General features: G+C 38.1%; 1 protein-coding gene across 14 annotated transcripts in view; it reads right to left on the reverse strand.

Annotated features, from left to right (window-relative positions):
- Positions 1-18117, reverse strand: part of LOC137196888 (neurexin-1a) — a 270048-nt gene that overhangs the window by 27246 nt on the left and 224685 nt on the right. For 10 of the 14 annotated variants that reach the window (XM_067609836.1, XM_067609837.1, XM_067609835.1 and 7 more), the window contains 2 exons: positions 14141-14230; positions 12493-12812 (listed from right to left, as the gene is read on the reverse strand). In XM_067609836.1, coding sequence (XP_067465937.1) covers positions 12493-12812; positions 14141-14230 — 410 coding nt within the window. The remainder of the gene's footprint in view (positions 1-12492; positions 12813-14140; positions 14231-18117) is intronic. The other 4 variants (XM_067609842.1, XM_067609840.1, XM_067609849.1 and 1 more) reach the window with 1 other exon arrangement.

Here is an 18117-nt window from a genome sequence, read left to right on the forward strand (position 1 = left end):
TTAGGCTCTCGGTAGCTGCAGACTCAATTACTACACTGCTATGATACTGTAGATGCAGCAAATTAGATGGATGAAAACAGATCTACACAACTCAAGGCAAGGTCTTCTACTTGTGAAGTTTGCTGATGTTCTTTACTAGAATGCATCACATTTAGCAATCGGTTTTGTTTTCTACAAGCTGAAGGGATCAGTTAAGGGGTTTATCCTGGGGTGAAATAAGCATATCAGATTTTTTTTTTCTTCTGAGAATTAAAATTTTAAATATGACTCACAGTGTTTGTAACATGAAAAATAAGCCTTTAGATGCATAAGCCAGTTTGTGGCTGACACTTTCTTCCAGCTTTTCAGAAAATTATTTTTCAAAGTGGAGAGCTCAGCGCTGCTCATTGAGCAGTTGGCACAGAGCTCATGAATGTAATGTATAAACCAGCTGATCACAGAATATTGCAGGTGGGAGCAATGTACTGTAGGACAAATTGTATCTCATGCTCAACAGTTGGCCCAGGACTATTTTCTGTTTCTAGAAATCATAACAGCAAATGTCCAGAGAGACAACAATATGGTCTATAAAACATGCTGTAAAGCTGTCAGTGTCACTATCTCCTCCACGCACAAACCAACACTTTATAAAACAACAGAGACGACATTCACACTGCGTAGGTTTCATTCTTGTCATCCAAACAAGACTTGGTGGGACAATCTGTAGCCCTCTGTAATGCTGCCAGTAGAGTGAAACCAGCAAAAACAAAGATGCTTCTTTGTTGACTATCTTGATAATGGTGATAAGTAAGTATCTGTAAAGGAATTTTAGCAAACCTTTAAAACAAGAAAGCATAAAATAAACCATCAAATGCAACAAAAGGCATCCTGGTGTCTCAGCTGGATAATGTGCAGATTGTTTACCTGCTGCAGAAAAGCCTGAATCTGCTGTCATGCAAACATTCATCAAATCATGTGAACACACACTGACATACTAAGGCATGTATGTGTTCACCCCTGCCAAGGTGGACTGGATCAGCAAGTAACATGGACTCTATGTGTGCAACACAATGTTGAAGGGCAGTTTCTATAATGGCCCCTGGTGAGGCTAAGATGATGGATATGGTCTGTCGCTGGGAGTGAACGCTGCAGGCCCGGGGCCACCGCAGGTCTACAGTGTTAGCTCCTTTGCCATCTGTCAGCACTGGGTGGGCACAGCCCATGACCAGGCCTGGGGCGGCACACTCCACGACCACCTACCCACACACACCCCACTTTAGGAGCAAGGTTGTGAGGTTAGTAAAACACACAAGTGCTGCACAGGAGACCTTTCCATCTACACTCACTTGCATTCAATCTGTTTCTGCTCTCATCATTTTTTTGTGCTTGTTACACTTGCAGCGATTGAATTATCCACTGTGGCTTTTCTTTTTCTTCAGCTTGGGTAGGTGGTGACACCAGACATTTTCAAAAGGGAATAAAAGACATGTAATATAATAAAACCTAGAAAAAATCAATAGTGCACCTGTCAGTAAAGCCAACTGTTTCATAATAATCACTCTTTTTCTCAAGCTTGCAGTATCTCAATAACACAATGGTCAATCCCATACATCTGCATTGCAGGGGAAATCTTATCCCCTGCAATGTTGTTGCATCTTTCTGTGAAAGATGTTTTCTTTCTGTGAATAACTGAAGGCACCATAATCTAATAGGGCACTGACACTCAGACTGAACACTGCAGTATGTCTGTAAGTCCATGATACAGTTACTGTAGGTTTAATATCCTGAATAAAATACGACTCATTCAACATGACTGAACCCTTGCTGATTAATCCTCCCTGTAAATGTGGAACATTGTGAGTTTCTTTAGTAACCTTTCAGTTTGCTGAGCATGTGTCTGTTTTTTTTAATTGGAGAGCACACAGAGGTAGAAATGAGAGAAAAAAGGTATCTGGTTTTCATCTTACAATGAGATCTGCCTTTAGATGAGTTGAGGAAAACAGTTCCACTTAGTTAGGGATGTGACAAGCAATTCTTATTAACACAAATAAGAGAAGAAAAATATGTACAATCTCTGCAAATCAGTAATTTCCCATTTAGCTTTACCTAGCACAGGAATGTTAATGTTACAAAATTTGGCTCTGATAATATCCTGTGTAGAATCAACAAAACAAACTTCCTACTGTACCTAAAGCTTCTTGTGTTTCAGCTGTTGTTTTATAATCGTTTCTTTTTAAAGAAGAGGAATCTGAAACTTCATGCGGTTCTGTTGACAAAAAAAATCTTCAAGATACTTGAAGTACTCATTTTGATGAATGGTCAATAACTCTTCAGAAGTGACCCTCCTCTATTTCCGAATAGTAAAAGTACAACATTTTAGTGATACACTCTATTTCATCATGTACACTAATGAAGTATATCCAATCTAAACATTACTGTGATCTTTACCAATTCCAAAGTAGGAAATGTAAATAAAGAGAAGCAAATGAAATGAAATATTTTAATTTTATCTAAAAAGACAATGGAAAGCTTCTCACATCGGGTATTCTCAAACCGCAGTTTCCCTTTTCCATGCGTTTCATTTTCATAGGATGTGTGTCCACTTCTGTATCATTCGCACATCTCTTGAATGGAGAAAGGTTAAGGAGACTCTGTATTTCATTTATCTGTCATGTGAGTTCACTGGTGGCCAAACTGCACACCAGTTACCTGCAGCATCTTGACTTAGAATTACGGCATGCCTGTCTCATCTTGCTCTCTTTCTTCTCTTTCAAACAACGAAAAAAAAAAAGGCAGTAAAAGCCATCTTTAGAAAAAATAACTATCCATCATGAAATTCAGCAATGAGAGTGCTGTGTATATGAACCATGATTACATGGCTGACACCAGTACAAACACAGCTGGGTAACTCACAGTACCATGAAATGAACAACGAAAGAAAACTTGTGCTTTTTATTCTGTAATAGAATGAGCAGGAACATCAAGTTTAACTGCCAGCTACTCAGAATACAGTTCTGGCAAATACCCTATGCTTTTTCCCCCCCGTAAGTTGACGAGAAAAGTGCCCTTTGACTAATTGAGTGTATACCTGTCAATCAAAAACAACTTACTGCACTGTTGCAGGCAGTCTGTTGCTTAGTAACTTGATAAAATTTAAATTGAAATGCAAGGGAGTTGATAAACCCCGCACTGGTAGATAGGACAAAAACAAGATAAACACAAAATGGCTGATCCTGTGGCATAACAAATAAAGGAGGGTTGGGCATCTGAACGGGTGGAGTTAAGCAGATTAGTAAATTGGGTTCACTAAAAGAACTGCAGTGTAAGTGGAAAGAGACCAGAACAAAAAAGAAAAAAATGATCTCTTTGATGCATTGTCATTCATGTGACTGGTGAAGACAACAGTGATTTCTAAAAGGCTCTAATGCTACGTCACAAAGAGGACAACGGTGGCACACTTGTGAAGCTCGTCATAAGTCTTATATCTACCTGAGTTTAATTTCACTACCAACATGATGGAACTAGAATATTAAGCAGCAAGATTTGTCTTAAGCCAATGGTTTTACATTTCTAACTGAGGATCATAGGAGCAATATTACAGCCATGCTAGTGGCTCTGTGAGACTGAACTTATGTATGGTGACCAGATTTTCAAACCCCCAGACCGGGTCCCTTAAGTGTACCACACGTTCATGCACGCGCACATGTATGCGCTTATGCATGCACCATAGGCATTTTCATCAGGATGGAGGACAATTATTTCAGTGCTTAGCACACCTACTGAGCGCACCTTTCAACACCGTGGACAGCACCTCTGCAGACGAAAAATTATGTTTTCTCTCCCAAAATCCACCAAGGTATTCGTCAGTGCGCACAAGTGCAGGCTACTGGCTAAATGGCTGAGACACATTTCCTACCAGCTTTTTTTAAAAAACAAAACAAGGTACAAATCTCTTTGTGGCCTATAAATAACTTTATAGGTTATAACATAAAAATAAATTTAACTTACATCTTCACAACGCTATGCCATGAGCTGGTCGAAAATTTACAAAGATTAAAATGTCAAAACATTAAATCACAATTACACCTCGTTACTAACAAAAAATGAGAAACAGCCTTTAAAGAAAGTTACCTTCAAGAAGATTGCCAGGTACTTTGTACTTTGCAGTCTTTCAGTCCTTTCTTAGTTAGAGTTTCTTTTCTGGAGCGCTCAGCACTGCTTATGTTTGGCCATTTTAATATGATCTTTCAAATCCACATTTCCATGCATGACCAAAAATGTACTCTTGCAGTGTGTGCAGAACGCAGCATTTTCATTGCCGGGTACTTTACAAAGAAAGGAGTAAGAATCATGGAGCTCTTTAGAAAAGACCGGCTAACCAGCTAACAGACAGCTAACCGTTAGCATACTGACAGGTTCTGTCAGAAAGAGCCCCAAGCATCATAGGCTAGCAACAGCCTTGATAACGACACATTGATTGATTGACACACATATAGACAAATCAGTGTTGAATTTAGATGCATGGTGCATTGTTTATGTTTTTATATTGGGTTAGGTAATAATGAGTGGGACAGAACATAATAAACATCTATATAAGTGCTGAAAACAAGTATCATATCATAATTATTATTTTAATTGTGGTGAAAACCGGGACAATTTGGTAGTGAATGTTGAAAACCAGGACGTTTTAGTGTTTTACAGATATTTGTTAGGACTAGGGACACACAGCTTGAAACCAGGACAATCCCAGACAACCCGGGACATCTGGTCACCATATACTTAAACACAGCCATGATTTGAGCTAAAATCCTTATGTCAACATGCTTTGATGGTAATGCTACCATGCTGATGTTTTGTAGGTATAATGTTTACTATGGTCACCATCTTAGTTTAACGTGTTAGCATGCTAACATTTGATAATTAGGCCTAAACACAAAGTACAGCTGAGGCTGATGAGAATATCTTTAATTTTGCAAACCAAAGTACTGAACAAAATTTTTACCTGAAGTTAGTGTTGGAAGAAAAGTTGAGAGATCACAAAAGTGATTACAGTTCATCATGAGTGGAGCATGAATGTGTGTTCCAATTTCCACGACTATCCATCCAATAGCTGTTGACACATTTTACTCAAAACCACACATGTAAACTTCATGGTGGTGCTAGTAGAAAAGTCAGGGGATCAAAAAAGTCAGTAAGGTTCATCCTCTGGGAAGCTAAATGTCTAAAAATTTTCATGGCAATCCGTCTCATAGATATTTCAGTCTGGACTAAAATGGTGGACAGACTGGCATTGCTGTCCGTATTGCCATGCTAGCATGGCAAAATATGTAAAAGTAGATATAATCTTAAGTAAAATTAAGACCAAATCATCCTTAAACTGAAGTCTCAGTACCATATCATATAACACTATTAAAGAGCCTTGTACACTGCATGTGTGCAGTTGCCTGAGGAGTGCTTAATACCCAAGATAAGTCTCAGGTCTGAATATTGATGCATGCAGGATTAGTATTAAATCTGGCTGTGCAGATTTATTGCAGCCTTAGCTTGAAAAACAATAATCCCTACCAGTGTCAAGACAATCACAACAATGCCTAAAGGTAGTACTAGATACAATAAAGAGACATAGTGCATGGGTGATTATAAACGGAGAGAAGCTGCAGACTGAGCAGTTATTGGGAACTAAATTGCAGAAGATTTTTCAACACAAGATTACTGTGACACTAAGTTTATTATAGTGTGTTTGTAAGAGTCAGTGAGGGAGGCTAGGAGGTACCTAAACACTGCACTAAAGGTGTAGCAGCACAGCATGTCAAATCTTTGTTTATCCCTGTGACTTATAGAGAGGCCAGGTTTCTGCCTCTCGTCTCGGGGACCAAGAAAAACAGAGCCACTACAAGCCAGTTCAACTGGAACTGAACCATGTGCTGTGAGTGCAAATGAAATGGCCCACACAATGTCTTTTGAATGTTCCTCACTTCCCCTGAATGGCTATTTCACCCACTTCACCTAGGGTTAATTCAGAAATAGTGAGGCCAATTGACTATTTGTTGGCAATGATGTGACATAGTGGCAATTCATTCTCCCTAAGAACAAGCTATAATCTGCATTCTTGAATTTCCACAAGCAACAAGCTATAAAACAGAAACTGCAAAAATGTGATGAAGGAAACATGGTAAGCGTGGAATGTCAGATAAGGTCTGATATTGCTATTGTTTAAGAAGTGCCATATTGGCCTGAATAAAACAATTGAATGGATTGCCATGAAATGTGGACACATTCATGTCCCCGTCAGGACAACTACTGACTTTGGTGATACCCTGACTTTCCTGTAGAGCCACCAAAGGGTTGACATTTTTGGGATTGAGTGAAATGTGTAGACAACTTTTGGATGAATTGTTGTGAAAATCGCTGCACATTGTATTTCAGTGCAAATTAGCAAATGTTAGCAGGCTAACATGCTAGACTAAGAGGATTAACACATTAGATATTACTTGCATTATCAGCATGTTGCAGCATTTAGCCCAAAGCTAGAAAAGTACAGCCTCACAGAGCTGCTAGTGTGGCTGTAGGCTGTTTTATTTCATTGTGCATTTTAATAACCTTTGACTACATTTTAAAAAGGGGAAACTTGTACTTAAATTACAATTTTATGTTACATTTTCAAACATAGCTATCAAATGGGAAGAAATAAGCAATAAATCATCATATCAAAAAAACTATTTAACAAATCATTATGGAAGGTTGCCGTTATTGAAAAAAATGCTTGACAACCACTGCACTAATTTGTCCAAGTCATTACTAAACAACATTTTTCTTCTGGTGTATCCTTGTGTCCTTTCATCATGCTGCAGCCAATACCAACTTTAGATGATGTTTCTGCAGACAGAAGTGGTGGTGGATGGCAGCCTCACACTATGACCGCTTGTGAGATTTATATACTGTATGTGTGCTGGCCAGGGTTGATAATACATAGCAATGCAGGTGAGGATCCATCACTGTCAAGAGCTCTCAATGGCTGTTCCAGATAGCAGGCTTTCGTCTTTTTTTTCTTTTTTTTGCAGGGAGGGTAACAGTTACACAGGGCGCTGTCTCTTATCCTTGAGTGGTTTTGATTAAGCATCATCTGGTATTAAATGTTATCTTTCTCCAACTTGACATTTTCCTTCATTTTGTCCACCGGCTCTTCAAAAAATTGCTACACACAACATGTATTCAGTATTTAAGGTAAACATTATAATCATATCCCACATTTACACATGTGCAGCATCCAAAATATATGCAAAAGTCCAAGTCATTGGTGTATCCATAACTTTTTAAAATTCATCTCAAATCAAACTGAATAAAAATTTTTGGTTGAGGACCATGGATACAGATTAACAAGAGCTAGCTCATCATAATGCTGAAAGTGCTTGACCACTGGCAGCTAGTGTTGCCATTAGTCCTGTGTGAATTTGGCAGTTATAGGTCCAAACTGACATCTGCAGATACAATACTGTACACCTGAAATTTCTCTTTTTTCGGTGCATGAGGGAAAGAATTCACTAATTTTCTTGAACAATAAATAAATCAAGCTGAGGCGGGAAAATATAGTCCAAATCATATCAGTAGCCAAGAGAATTAAGAAGCATTTCTTATTGTGTGTGTACAGTAGCTATTCCGTTGTTTGTGAATGCATACACAAGTGCATTATGGTTTAATTGGATGCGACCAGGCACTACAACAGGGAGCAGACACTTCATTAAGACAGTCAGGCCCATACAGTAAGCTACCTCCCCTGCTCAGGGCATGGAGCACACCGCAGAAAAAAGGCACAACAGAGACGATTTGACACTAAAGAGACAAGTGTAGAATCTCTTAGTCTGGAAACTTCAGGATATGATCAAAATAAAGGTAAAATCAAGGTTAGGCCTCACTAGTATTTACTAGCTCTGTATTTGAGTGGGCTGTAAGTCCTGGAATTGAACCAATCCAATTATCCCTTAAGCAATAGGAAAATTCAAATCATTATTAAATTAACAATTCTGACTCATCAGCTTTTTCCCATGGTGCATTTCTTTCTCGATTAGGCCAGTGTGCTCTAAGATGTTAATATCCATTTTAATAAAGCATGAGTGGACACCCAGTGGTTTGAAAAGAATGACATTAATGTAATGTTACCCATAAGCCAAGGCCCATGGTATTCAATAACAATATAACCCCAGACGAGCATTTACAGAACTATTTGATAGGGCACCTGAGAAGGCGAGAGTCCCCCAGACGCTTCAAAATCATTATACTAATGATGATTAGCACTGACTTTAAGTGGGCCAGTGCAAGAGGACATACCCTAAATCTACAGAGCCTGCCATTTTTTAAAAACTCTTTTGCTTTTAGTATTCTCTCACTATTGCCATCCTGTGGTCATTGCTTTACTGACAATCTATCAATGAGTGACAATGAACGCAACAGGCACTTACAACAGGTGACTCTAACTGGACTTAAAGTTTAACTATGCGTGTCAAGTTAATAAATGCCCTCACCTGTCATTGTTAGACAAGCTTATATAGTGCTTATCTTTTTTGGATCAACTGCACTCTTTTCCAGCCTGATCTACATATTCTGGAGTGCCATTTTCACTGAGCTTCAATGGTTAGAGCCTAAGACTGCCTCCGCCAGTGTTAGCCATTCCATTTCCACTGGGGCCAGCCATACTAAATATGTACGTGTCCCAGTAATGTGAGGCTCTTAGGATATAAAAGCATTCACTGAATTGCATTCGCCATCAGAAAGGAGATGGAACAGCTGGACAATGATTAAATGCAGACTATTCAAGGGAAAGGAATGAATGCACCGTCTCTTTTAACAGAAGCCAGACACAATGTCTTTCTAAGTGTAGTGTCCTGAGACAGTAGTCCTACTGCAAGAGCTCACCATGGGAAGGTCGTCACGTTGAATCAAACTGAACACACTGACATCTCCCAATAGACACATTTTTGCATGCCTCATTCATTTCTCTGTCTACATCGCAGAACAACTCTTTAATCCAATGACCTTTTTTCTGTATGAACGCATTAGATAACACCTAAACAAACACAGTTAGCCTTAACTATTCTCCCTTTTACCAAGCCTTTTTTTTCCACTTTAAAGATGAGTTTGCAACATAACTTGTCTCTCTCTGCCTGATAACTTAATGACACTCTGCATACTTTTAGAACAACACACACGTACCTATCATCAGCATCTGATTCCCAAAAAGGACTGAGCTTCACACTACACTGCTTACATCAAAACCAAGAGCTGTACACATGCTTGCAACAAGGCAAATGGTTATTGATTAAACTATTCAAGCAGAATCTGATTAGCATAAAGGCATAATGTCAGATATCCAAAATCACATCACATCTAAAGCACAAAATAAGTACATTAATAGACAAATATAGATGCCCTGCACATATTGCATCTCTGTAATGCCCTGTATTTCTAAATTGTCACGGTCATTTATATCACTTTATTTCTCTACAGATGAAAAGGCCTGAAAAAGACGGGCATCCATCTTATCAAGCCTGTTCCTTTCTGTCAATCTCTTGGTTCCTTGGTGGCAATTTATAACACTGCATGGAGCTTTGATATAATTATAGTCTATTGTCTGATATTTCGCCTGTATTACATGCTCCAGCAACGGTTCAGGAACCATGCTGAGTCTGAGAGAAAACCATTCCAGTGGATCAATATTTATGATTGTATTATTTGTCAGCATCTGCAGACCCTTACACAAACCATTATGGGCTCAGGTCAGAGAGAGTTAGGACATGGCCAGTAATCTGGGCTCTTTACTGCTGCATTGTTGAAATCTAGGAGGAGTTTGTCACTTCATAATATGAGCTGTAGGTTGAACAGTCGGTTAAACTGAGAGAATAACTTGACATTTCGTTTTGCTTTAAATTGTTGATTGTTTCTGAGTTGAAAATCTTTAAGCTTAATGCTGGCTTCATAGATTCACCAAGATTCAAGGTTGAAGGCTTATTTATACTTTCAATTTCCATAAAAGCAACAATAGATATTAATGTGAAAGAACATATTTAAAATGGTTTAAAGAACATGGTTTGAATATGTTTGAGTTACTTCTAGACAATTAAACTAATCAACACAGCATTAGACTCTGACACATTTTTCCTGAAAAACTTACGGTGTGTATTAACTTTTTTATTCAGTCATATTGCAAAGACAGAAAAAGTTAGATAATCTTTCAAAAAAGGAATTAAAATTAAATAATTTGGATTGTGTATATATTTTTCAATATGAAGTTAAACCCGCCCCCTCCTGGAGACGCTATAATCTCCCTTTACCAAATCCGATTAATCAAAATGAGTTAAATCCAAAATTATTTTAAACTATATTTGTAAAAGCTGATTACAGGGTCATTTTAGTCGACGGCGATGCTTAATTTAAGCTACTATGTATGCTTTCCATAACTGACTCACAGAGTATTTGAAATCCGGATACATATTTGCTCTGCATGGTTTTCTCTTTTTATTTAAAACTCTTAGTATCTTGAGAGATTCTGTGTTTTCAAACCAACAATATTTCAGTCCCTTTCTATCAGGTTTTGTTTGAGAGTTTCATATAATGTAAAATGGCCATTAGCTTAAAGAATCAGTTCTGTGTTAATGTGGAATAAATATCATAAGTGGCTTTAACTCCATAACAATTCAAACACATGTTCCTTAGTTATCATTGAGTTCAATTTTTTTTAATTGTTTACAAAAGCAGAGTATTTCCTGTGGGCCATGAAGCTTCTATTTTTGTTCTGTATCAACAGCACATGAAGGCATTTCCTACATTGTGACTACTTCAAATCCAGTCAAACAATTTTTCTTTGTGACCTAAATGAGTCAATTCCAATCTTATTGTTCAGTTGCAGGTATTCCTAGATCTTAATGAAGTTCTGTCAGCATGTTCGTTGCAAGCTAATTCCCAGTGCAGTGATAACAGTAAATATAGTCACTGGTTGTGAAATTCAGACTCAAAGTGGAAATCTGCAGCACTGCAGTCTAGGAATTTGAATCTTATCTGGATGGTGTGTAAAACAAATATATCACTAATCCAAGCTAAGACATAAAGAAGAGTTTTTTTTAGGTTAAATTCATAGCTGTTGCTGTATTGTACCAGATTGAAGACGACATTTCTTTTTTTCTTGGCAGGGAGCATTTTTGAGAAATGTTCTTATTGCCATTTCACTTGATAGGACACACGTTTTGTGTTGCATTGTTCAGTCACACATTGTGGCATTTGAGAAGTAATATGCTCCTGCAGATGCTGCACCGCTCATGCAGGACAGATAAAGATAATGGAGGACCTCTATGATGGTTATCACTCTAACACACACACACACACACACACACACACACACACCACAATGCCACATCTGATTGCATGGGGAGAAATGCTCAAAAGCGTGCCTGTGGAGCTGTTCCCAATGGTGGAACAATGGACTTATTTTCCCCCATTTTTTAGGTCAGAGGACTCAAGGAGAAGAAAGACATGACACAATAAAGTAAGGCATATATTTCATGATACAGTATAACAGCATAATGATGAAATGTATTATATTAATCTAGGATGTGCTTCACTCCTGCTGTGCATTGTGAATATTTCATAACATAAATGACACGTATGAACGTCTCTTAAAGGGGACCTATTATGCTCATTTCAGCCCTATATTTTTATTTTTTGGACTACACTAGAGTAGCTTTGCATGATTCACAGTTCGAAAAATAAATAAATAAGTTCCTTATTTATCTTATACTGGCCCTTTATGCAGCCCCTCAGTTCAGCCTCTGTCTCTGTCTCTTAACAGGCAGTCTTAGCTCCTGTCTCTTTAAGGCTTCCGATGAGCCCAATCTGTTCTGATTGGCTGATCAGCTTTCCGGAAGCCTCCCGAGGTGCAGCCATATCAGAGTCATGTTAAGTTACCGTCGATGCAAACCCAACATTTCCTGCTGTACTGCTTCAAATGAAAAGTTTTTAAATGACTTTTAAATGATGAGAGTCTTTTATTGTGAAGAATTTACAGGAAATGAAAGATGTTCCTCGCTGAATTAGCAGAGCTTCATTAGTGGTGCTAAAAAATGGTTGAAACAACAACATATGGAGATATTTGGAGCTATTTGTTCAGCAGATCTGTTAGAAATAATGCAGGGAGGAATAGTACAGTCAGAAACAGCCACAGTGATGATGATGTTTGATGAAGAGCTGCAGACGACCAGCATAACTTCAACAGGTAAACAACTTATTTTACTTTGCCCTGCTGTGTAATGGAAAAACACTCACAGCGTGCCAGCTCAACTCAAGTCATGGCTCGGCAGGACTACCCCCAAAACAATAGAAAAACGCCATAATGTTAGCAGTGCGGAGCGGTGAACATCAACATTTAACATGAACATCCGGTATTGTAATATTATATATATGATGGAAAATAAGGAAAAGCATAGTAGGTCCCCTTTAAGACAGACAGACATTTAAAGCTCATCTTACCTGCTGAGGCTCTCGTGGTGTAGTCTGCTTGACTCGCCTGCTGGACGCTGTGGTGGTGGTGATCTCCATGATGGACGTGGATGTCTCTGAGCGATTGGCTGTGGTACTTGACTGTGGCGTGATAGAGGAGGGAGACTCCCCCACAAGCCGCACACTGCCCTGGATTCTAATGTTGGGATCCCCCTCCGCAGCCATGTTGAACACCTTCAAGCCATTATAGTAGAGGCCCGAAAGCTGGCCCTGAAAGGATCGACTCCGGTCTCGCTCCCAGCCCCCAATCTGTATAGTGGTTTGGCTGTTGAAGATTGTAAGCTGCCGCCCTGTGGGAAAACAATGTTACATATATACAAGAATGTTGAACTGTGGACTCAGTCACTTTTACTGAACAGGAAAAAAAGAAAAAAGACAGAAAGACGAATTATTTGCCCAGTGGCTAATGAGACCAATAAATTACAGGTTGTAGAGGCAAACCCTGGTAATTTATTGCTGTAATAATGATGAGATGCCTACAGTATGAAAAGCAAAATACATAAAATCAAAACACAGGATTTAGAAAATCAATGCAGCTTTGCTAAAAGGGCAGTCTAGTCAGAAATGTAAGAGATTTAACTACACTTGAAAAGATAATCTTGAAAGTAATATAAATGGACAATTTGTTTGCCTGAGAAAGAAGAAAACAACTGTTTAATAACGGAAAGGGAATTTGTTTTAATATGCTATGCTTATGTAATTTTTAATTTTTCTTTCAAAACTTTAGGATTTACAAAGTTGGAGCAAAGCAAGCATGGGGAAAAACAGTTCTAAATAGCTACAGGTAGTGAGGATTGGACTTTTCTTATGTACAAAGCAGGATACACTTCTGGAAAGGAAATTTGAAACTATTCATCCTTTTAGCAAAAGCAACCAAGGAAAATTAAACTTAAAACAGATATGGTTGGAAAACAAAAACATTGTATGACAGCACTTTAATAAAGAAAAATGGAAACAAACAAAAAAACATAAAAAAAATGATAGGGCTCATTTCACATTTTATGTGAAAAATATGAATTAGTTATTGAACTATAAAAAACAAAGCATGCACTCAGTTTGTTTTATATTACAGTTCCTTGATCTAATGCCCTATACATATTTACAATGTCTGTTAAAGGGACTCAAAATTCTGATGCCAATTCATATTGCACTCTATTTATCATTGCTAGCAGTTTAATCAGAATAGATCAAATTACACTAATCTAGGAACATACAATGCTGTATATGTTTCAAAAATGTTTCAAATAACACTAAAAATAGCAACTAATGAATGGCTTAACTAGATCTTTTAAATTTATCATTTATACGTTTACAGCAAAATGCTACAGTAATTTATAGACATTTTAACAATGCTGATATTACTTCAGTAAGTGGATTTAAATTCATATTTACAGTCCCTTTAACCTTAAGTTGACAATAAACACGTATTAAAACAGCTGACATCTATAAAATAAATACATTATTATGAAAAATATAAAACACTAAATTTAACTGTTCAAATCATTTTGTTTTTAAGTTTTACTGAACATTTATTTTTTAGGTTTATTATTTACAAAATATTGCTACAACTTGGTTATGATCAAATTATTTTATTTGAAATTTTAATCAGTGATTTTACCTTTGTCGAGTAGCCATTCGTCAACTACTCGACCAAGTCGGTATGGGATTCGCTGTCTAGCAATCGCCAGGCGTTCGTTATCATTGTTGCCTTTAAAGTTTAAAGAGACATTTCATTGGTTACAATCTGTAAGGTCAAAGGTTAAATGTTCATACTTAATGCTGGAGCTATACAACTGCACAAGGTTTTTATATTTAAAAAGTTTTGTATATTTAAAAAAACAATATTTACTGAAACATTATTTGAACAAAGTTCACTCATTTTATTTTATTTTAGCCAACAAATTAGGCCTATATTAATTGACAATAAGTGAATTAGCACGCAAATGTTTCATCTAGGTTAATAGAGCTATGTTATAAACCAAACCAAATCACAAATTTATACATTTCCATTACAAAATCTTTACCCAAATATTTCCACCCCATTTGTCTTATCCCTCTGTATCTTTTTAAATGGCTTTTATGCTAGTTATATACATTTTCAAAAAGAACATCATTTGAATTTATTGTTAAGTCACCCTTTTATGGTTTAAAGGACAGAACCATTTAACTTTAACATATTACAAATACCAACCCCATTTATAAATAGCCTAATTGACAAGAAATGATAAGCTAATTGCAATACAACAATTAACACAGTATACATTAAGAGCATCTAGTCAGAGAAAAATCAGAAAACAATGTCAAAGTAGATACATACACTGTAAAGTTCTTCAAGAAAAGGGGCTTTGACAAAAGCTACGAGTCATAAAGAAGGAAACATGAATAGGTTGAGAGTTTGAGTGGCTAAACATTGCAGTTTATGTTTTGATGACATCAGAAAAGTTTCTTTAGTAACAGTATTCAAAGAATAAGCCAGATAAGTGTCAGGAGTGAAAAGTGCATGTACAGAAAAACTCCACTCCAAGACTGTAGGGGCACTTAAGCATTAATGATGGAAAACTCTGCATCACCCTTTTGTCAAGGCCAATAACCTCTCCAGAACAGAAGACTTTCAGCAAAGTGGCACTGTCTCTGAGTGCTTTCCCCCTGGTATTGTCTGCAGAGATTGAATTCAGTCAGCTCCATTCTTCCGGCAGATTGACAATGTTTGTCCCATCAACTATATTAATTCAGTTCTGGCAGATAAAAGATCCGGTAGCTAACCATGATTTGGTGGAGAATAGCCTCAGAGAGGAAAGGATCGCAGAGGCACGAAGGAAAGGAGGTAACCTTGTAACAGATGCACAGTTGGTCTGACGAAAGGTCTTAGAGGTAAGAAGACGCATAAAAAGACATTTTTTAATCGCATCAGCTTGAATTACTGTAGAGGATCAGCTGCACAGAAAAGGGTTTAAAGCTAGTCTATACAGCTCATGGAATTTGGCTGCAGTTGATTGCGCCAGGTTGGAGCACAAAAGCTTGTGAAAGAGATTTAGTGGAACACTTCTGCCTCAACATTGAGATAGAGAGATACATTCTGCATTACAACAAAGCCACACAGGGACAGTGTTTATTATTTTATGTATAGACTTGTGAGACACGTGATACTGCAACCTTCAGGCAATCGAATCAGTCTGTGATGGACATGAGGAAAATTTCATTTCACATTAGAGGGTATCTTTATGCCCGCAGTATTTAACTGCAACCTAAACTCTGCTTTTGAACCTGCACATTGACATCATCTTCGAACATGTAAACCTCACTTGTACAATCAATTGTTCTCACACTTCACAAGGTCCTGGGGTAGAGTAGTGGGGAGTATAATTGTATTGACTGATGATAAAGAACTCGCAATATTCTTGAAAATGTCAACAACTCCCACACAAAGACCAAAACCAACAATGTGTTAGTCCGTCTTTTAATACTTTGTGACTTCCCCAGCCTGTCTGTGGCACTCAATCCCAAGTCCACTGGTTGCTACTGAAGATGCAAATCTTTACAAATGGATCGCAAATATTTTCATTTACAAGGGCTTAATGATCTCCTGAAACAGTTGGGCACTGTAATTTTAAGAAAATGTCACTCAAACAGGAGTAAGTTGTGCATTTTTGGGGACTATTCTCAGCTGTGGATTTATCCACATGTGGTGCTCTAATAAGTATTTATGGCAGCAGGACGGTGTATGTGGGATCGCCTCAAAATAAACTACAATGCCCATGTTCATTGTAATGAAGGAACATGTCCCCAAGTGCAACGGTGTGGCTCATTGATGTGTTTTTAATAGTATTTGGAGAACGTGAAGCTCTTTGGCACAGAGGAATAGGCTGGCTACACAAGAAATACTTGTTAGTGGGATCAGTCCATTGTTGGTTTTGGTCTTTTCATGGAATTTGTTAATAATAAGAAAACTATAGAATATCACCAGATTTATCCTGTAAAAACAAAATATTTACTGAGAAACACTTTAGAAAAATTTTCTCCCAGGTATGTGAATGTAAATCACACTAGCCTCCAGGTGCTTTCTGCTTATGTAACGTCTACCATATTGCCCGGTGTATTTCACTGTATTTCCTCTATGCAAAGCTCCTGGAGCTCTACACCCCCTATTATTCCTCAGCATTGCATTACACACAAACACATAAAAAACAAAGAAACAAACGCACACACACACAGCTGTACTTCCTTACATTTCGAATGTGCTAAATTGAATGTTGTCATGGAGCATTCATAGGCTTTGTTAATTCTTGTCACTTCCATTTGTCAGTCACAGGGTGTTAGCTATGTCACCTCTCTGCTTCCTGCTACTCTGACACCTCATCTGAGGAGAGGTCAGCATCAAACTGGGCTCTGGAGAACAGTTAGCCTGCAGCTGTTGGGAGGACGGTGAGGACACAAAGACCGAGGGAGAGCAACGCTCATTTAAGTGGCATTTTATCTAATATAGTCATTATTAATTAATGATAATTTCTTGACATACATACATGCTTAGTTTCTTGACAGCCACGATGCATGACGATGAAATGGATATCTTTTAATTTTCATTTAAAATCACAGCTTTTGTATTTCTCTACATGCTGCTATCAAAAATTTTAACAATATGAAATTGTTAAGGAGGAGTGCAAGGGAACTAATAGAAAACAGTGTCAGGCTGGCAGGCACACACACATACAATAAACACACACGCACTTATCCTTACACACAGTGTACCACTGTGCCAAAATCCTCTACTTTTGTGCAAAAACATGCTCTATTTTCAAAGACGGTAGCGCTTTATCTGTTTGGCTCTGCACCCTGCGCCACGCTCAGTCTGTCCTTATACTGAGGTTAATTAAGTGTGGATATAATCAAGGTCTGATCGTGTATTGATCCCCACTGTGGGACACCGGAGTGTTAAACAATGCTATCCCCTGGGCTTCGATGCAGCAGTAGAGCCCATTCATCCTGCCTGCAAGCGGAGCCTGTGACTGCTGCTGAGTGGTGATTTGGTTTGGTATGGGACAGCCTAGCTTATCTCCTCCGCCAGACAGCAGCGATTCAGCTGAGCCCTCCCAACCGACCCGCTTTGCCCTCACTCACTTGTTTTCTTTTTTGTTAATAAAGTGGTCAGATAAGGTGGGGGCTTTATCTTATTACAAGCCCTAGGACACTCGCCACATTAAATGAACAAATATGCAAATGCTTCTTCTGTTCATGGAGCTGGGAGAATTAAAAAGGAGGAACCTACACAAATCTCACTATTATTTTTATTATTCAATTCCCCTTTTTTATGCTACTTTGGCTGTGGCAACCACTGCACCATTTTTAAGCATGCTCAGTGATGACTGCTTGCACAATAGACTGAATAGGCTCATGGATAGAACAGAGGAGAAACCGGAGCAGATAGGATGGAGCTTTGATGGATAAACCTAACCCTCCTCCCCTTGTATCCCACAAATCAGACTCCCCAACGCAAGGTGGAAAAACAGGACAGAGGGTGAGATCGACAGAGGAGGGGGCAGGGGTGGACAGATAGAGGTAAAAAGGACTGAAAAATAGGGAACTGAGAGCTGAGGAGAG

This window comes from Thunnus thynnus, chromosome 14 (assembly GCF_963924715.1).
Source record: "Thunnus thynnus chromosome 14, fThuThy2.1, whole genome shotgun sequence".
Taxonomy (NCBI): Eukaryota; Metazoa; Chordata; class Actinopteri; order Scombriformes; family Scombridae; genus Thunnus; species Thunnus thynnus.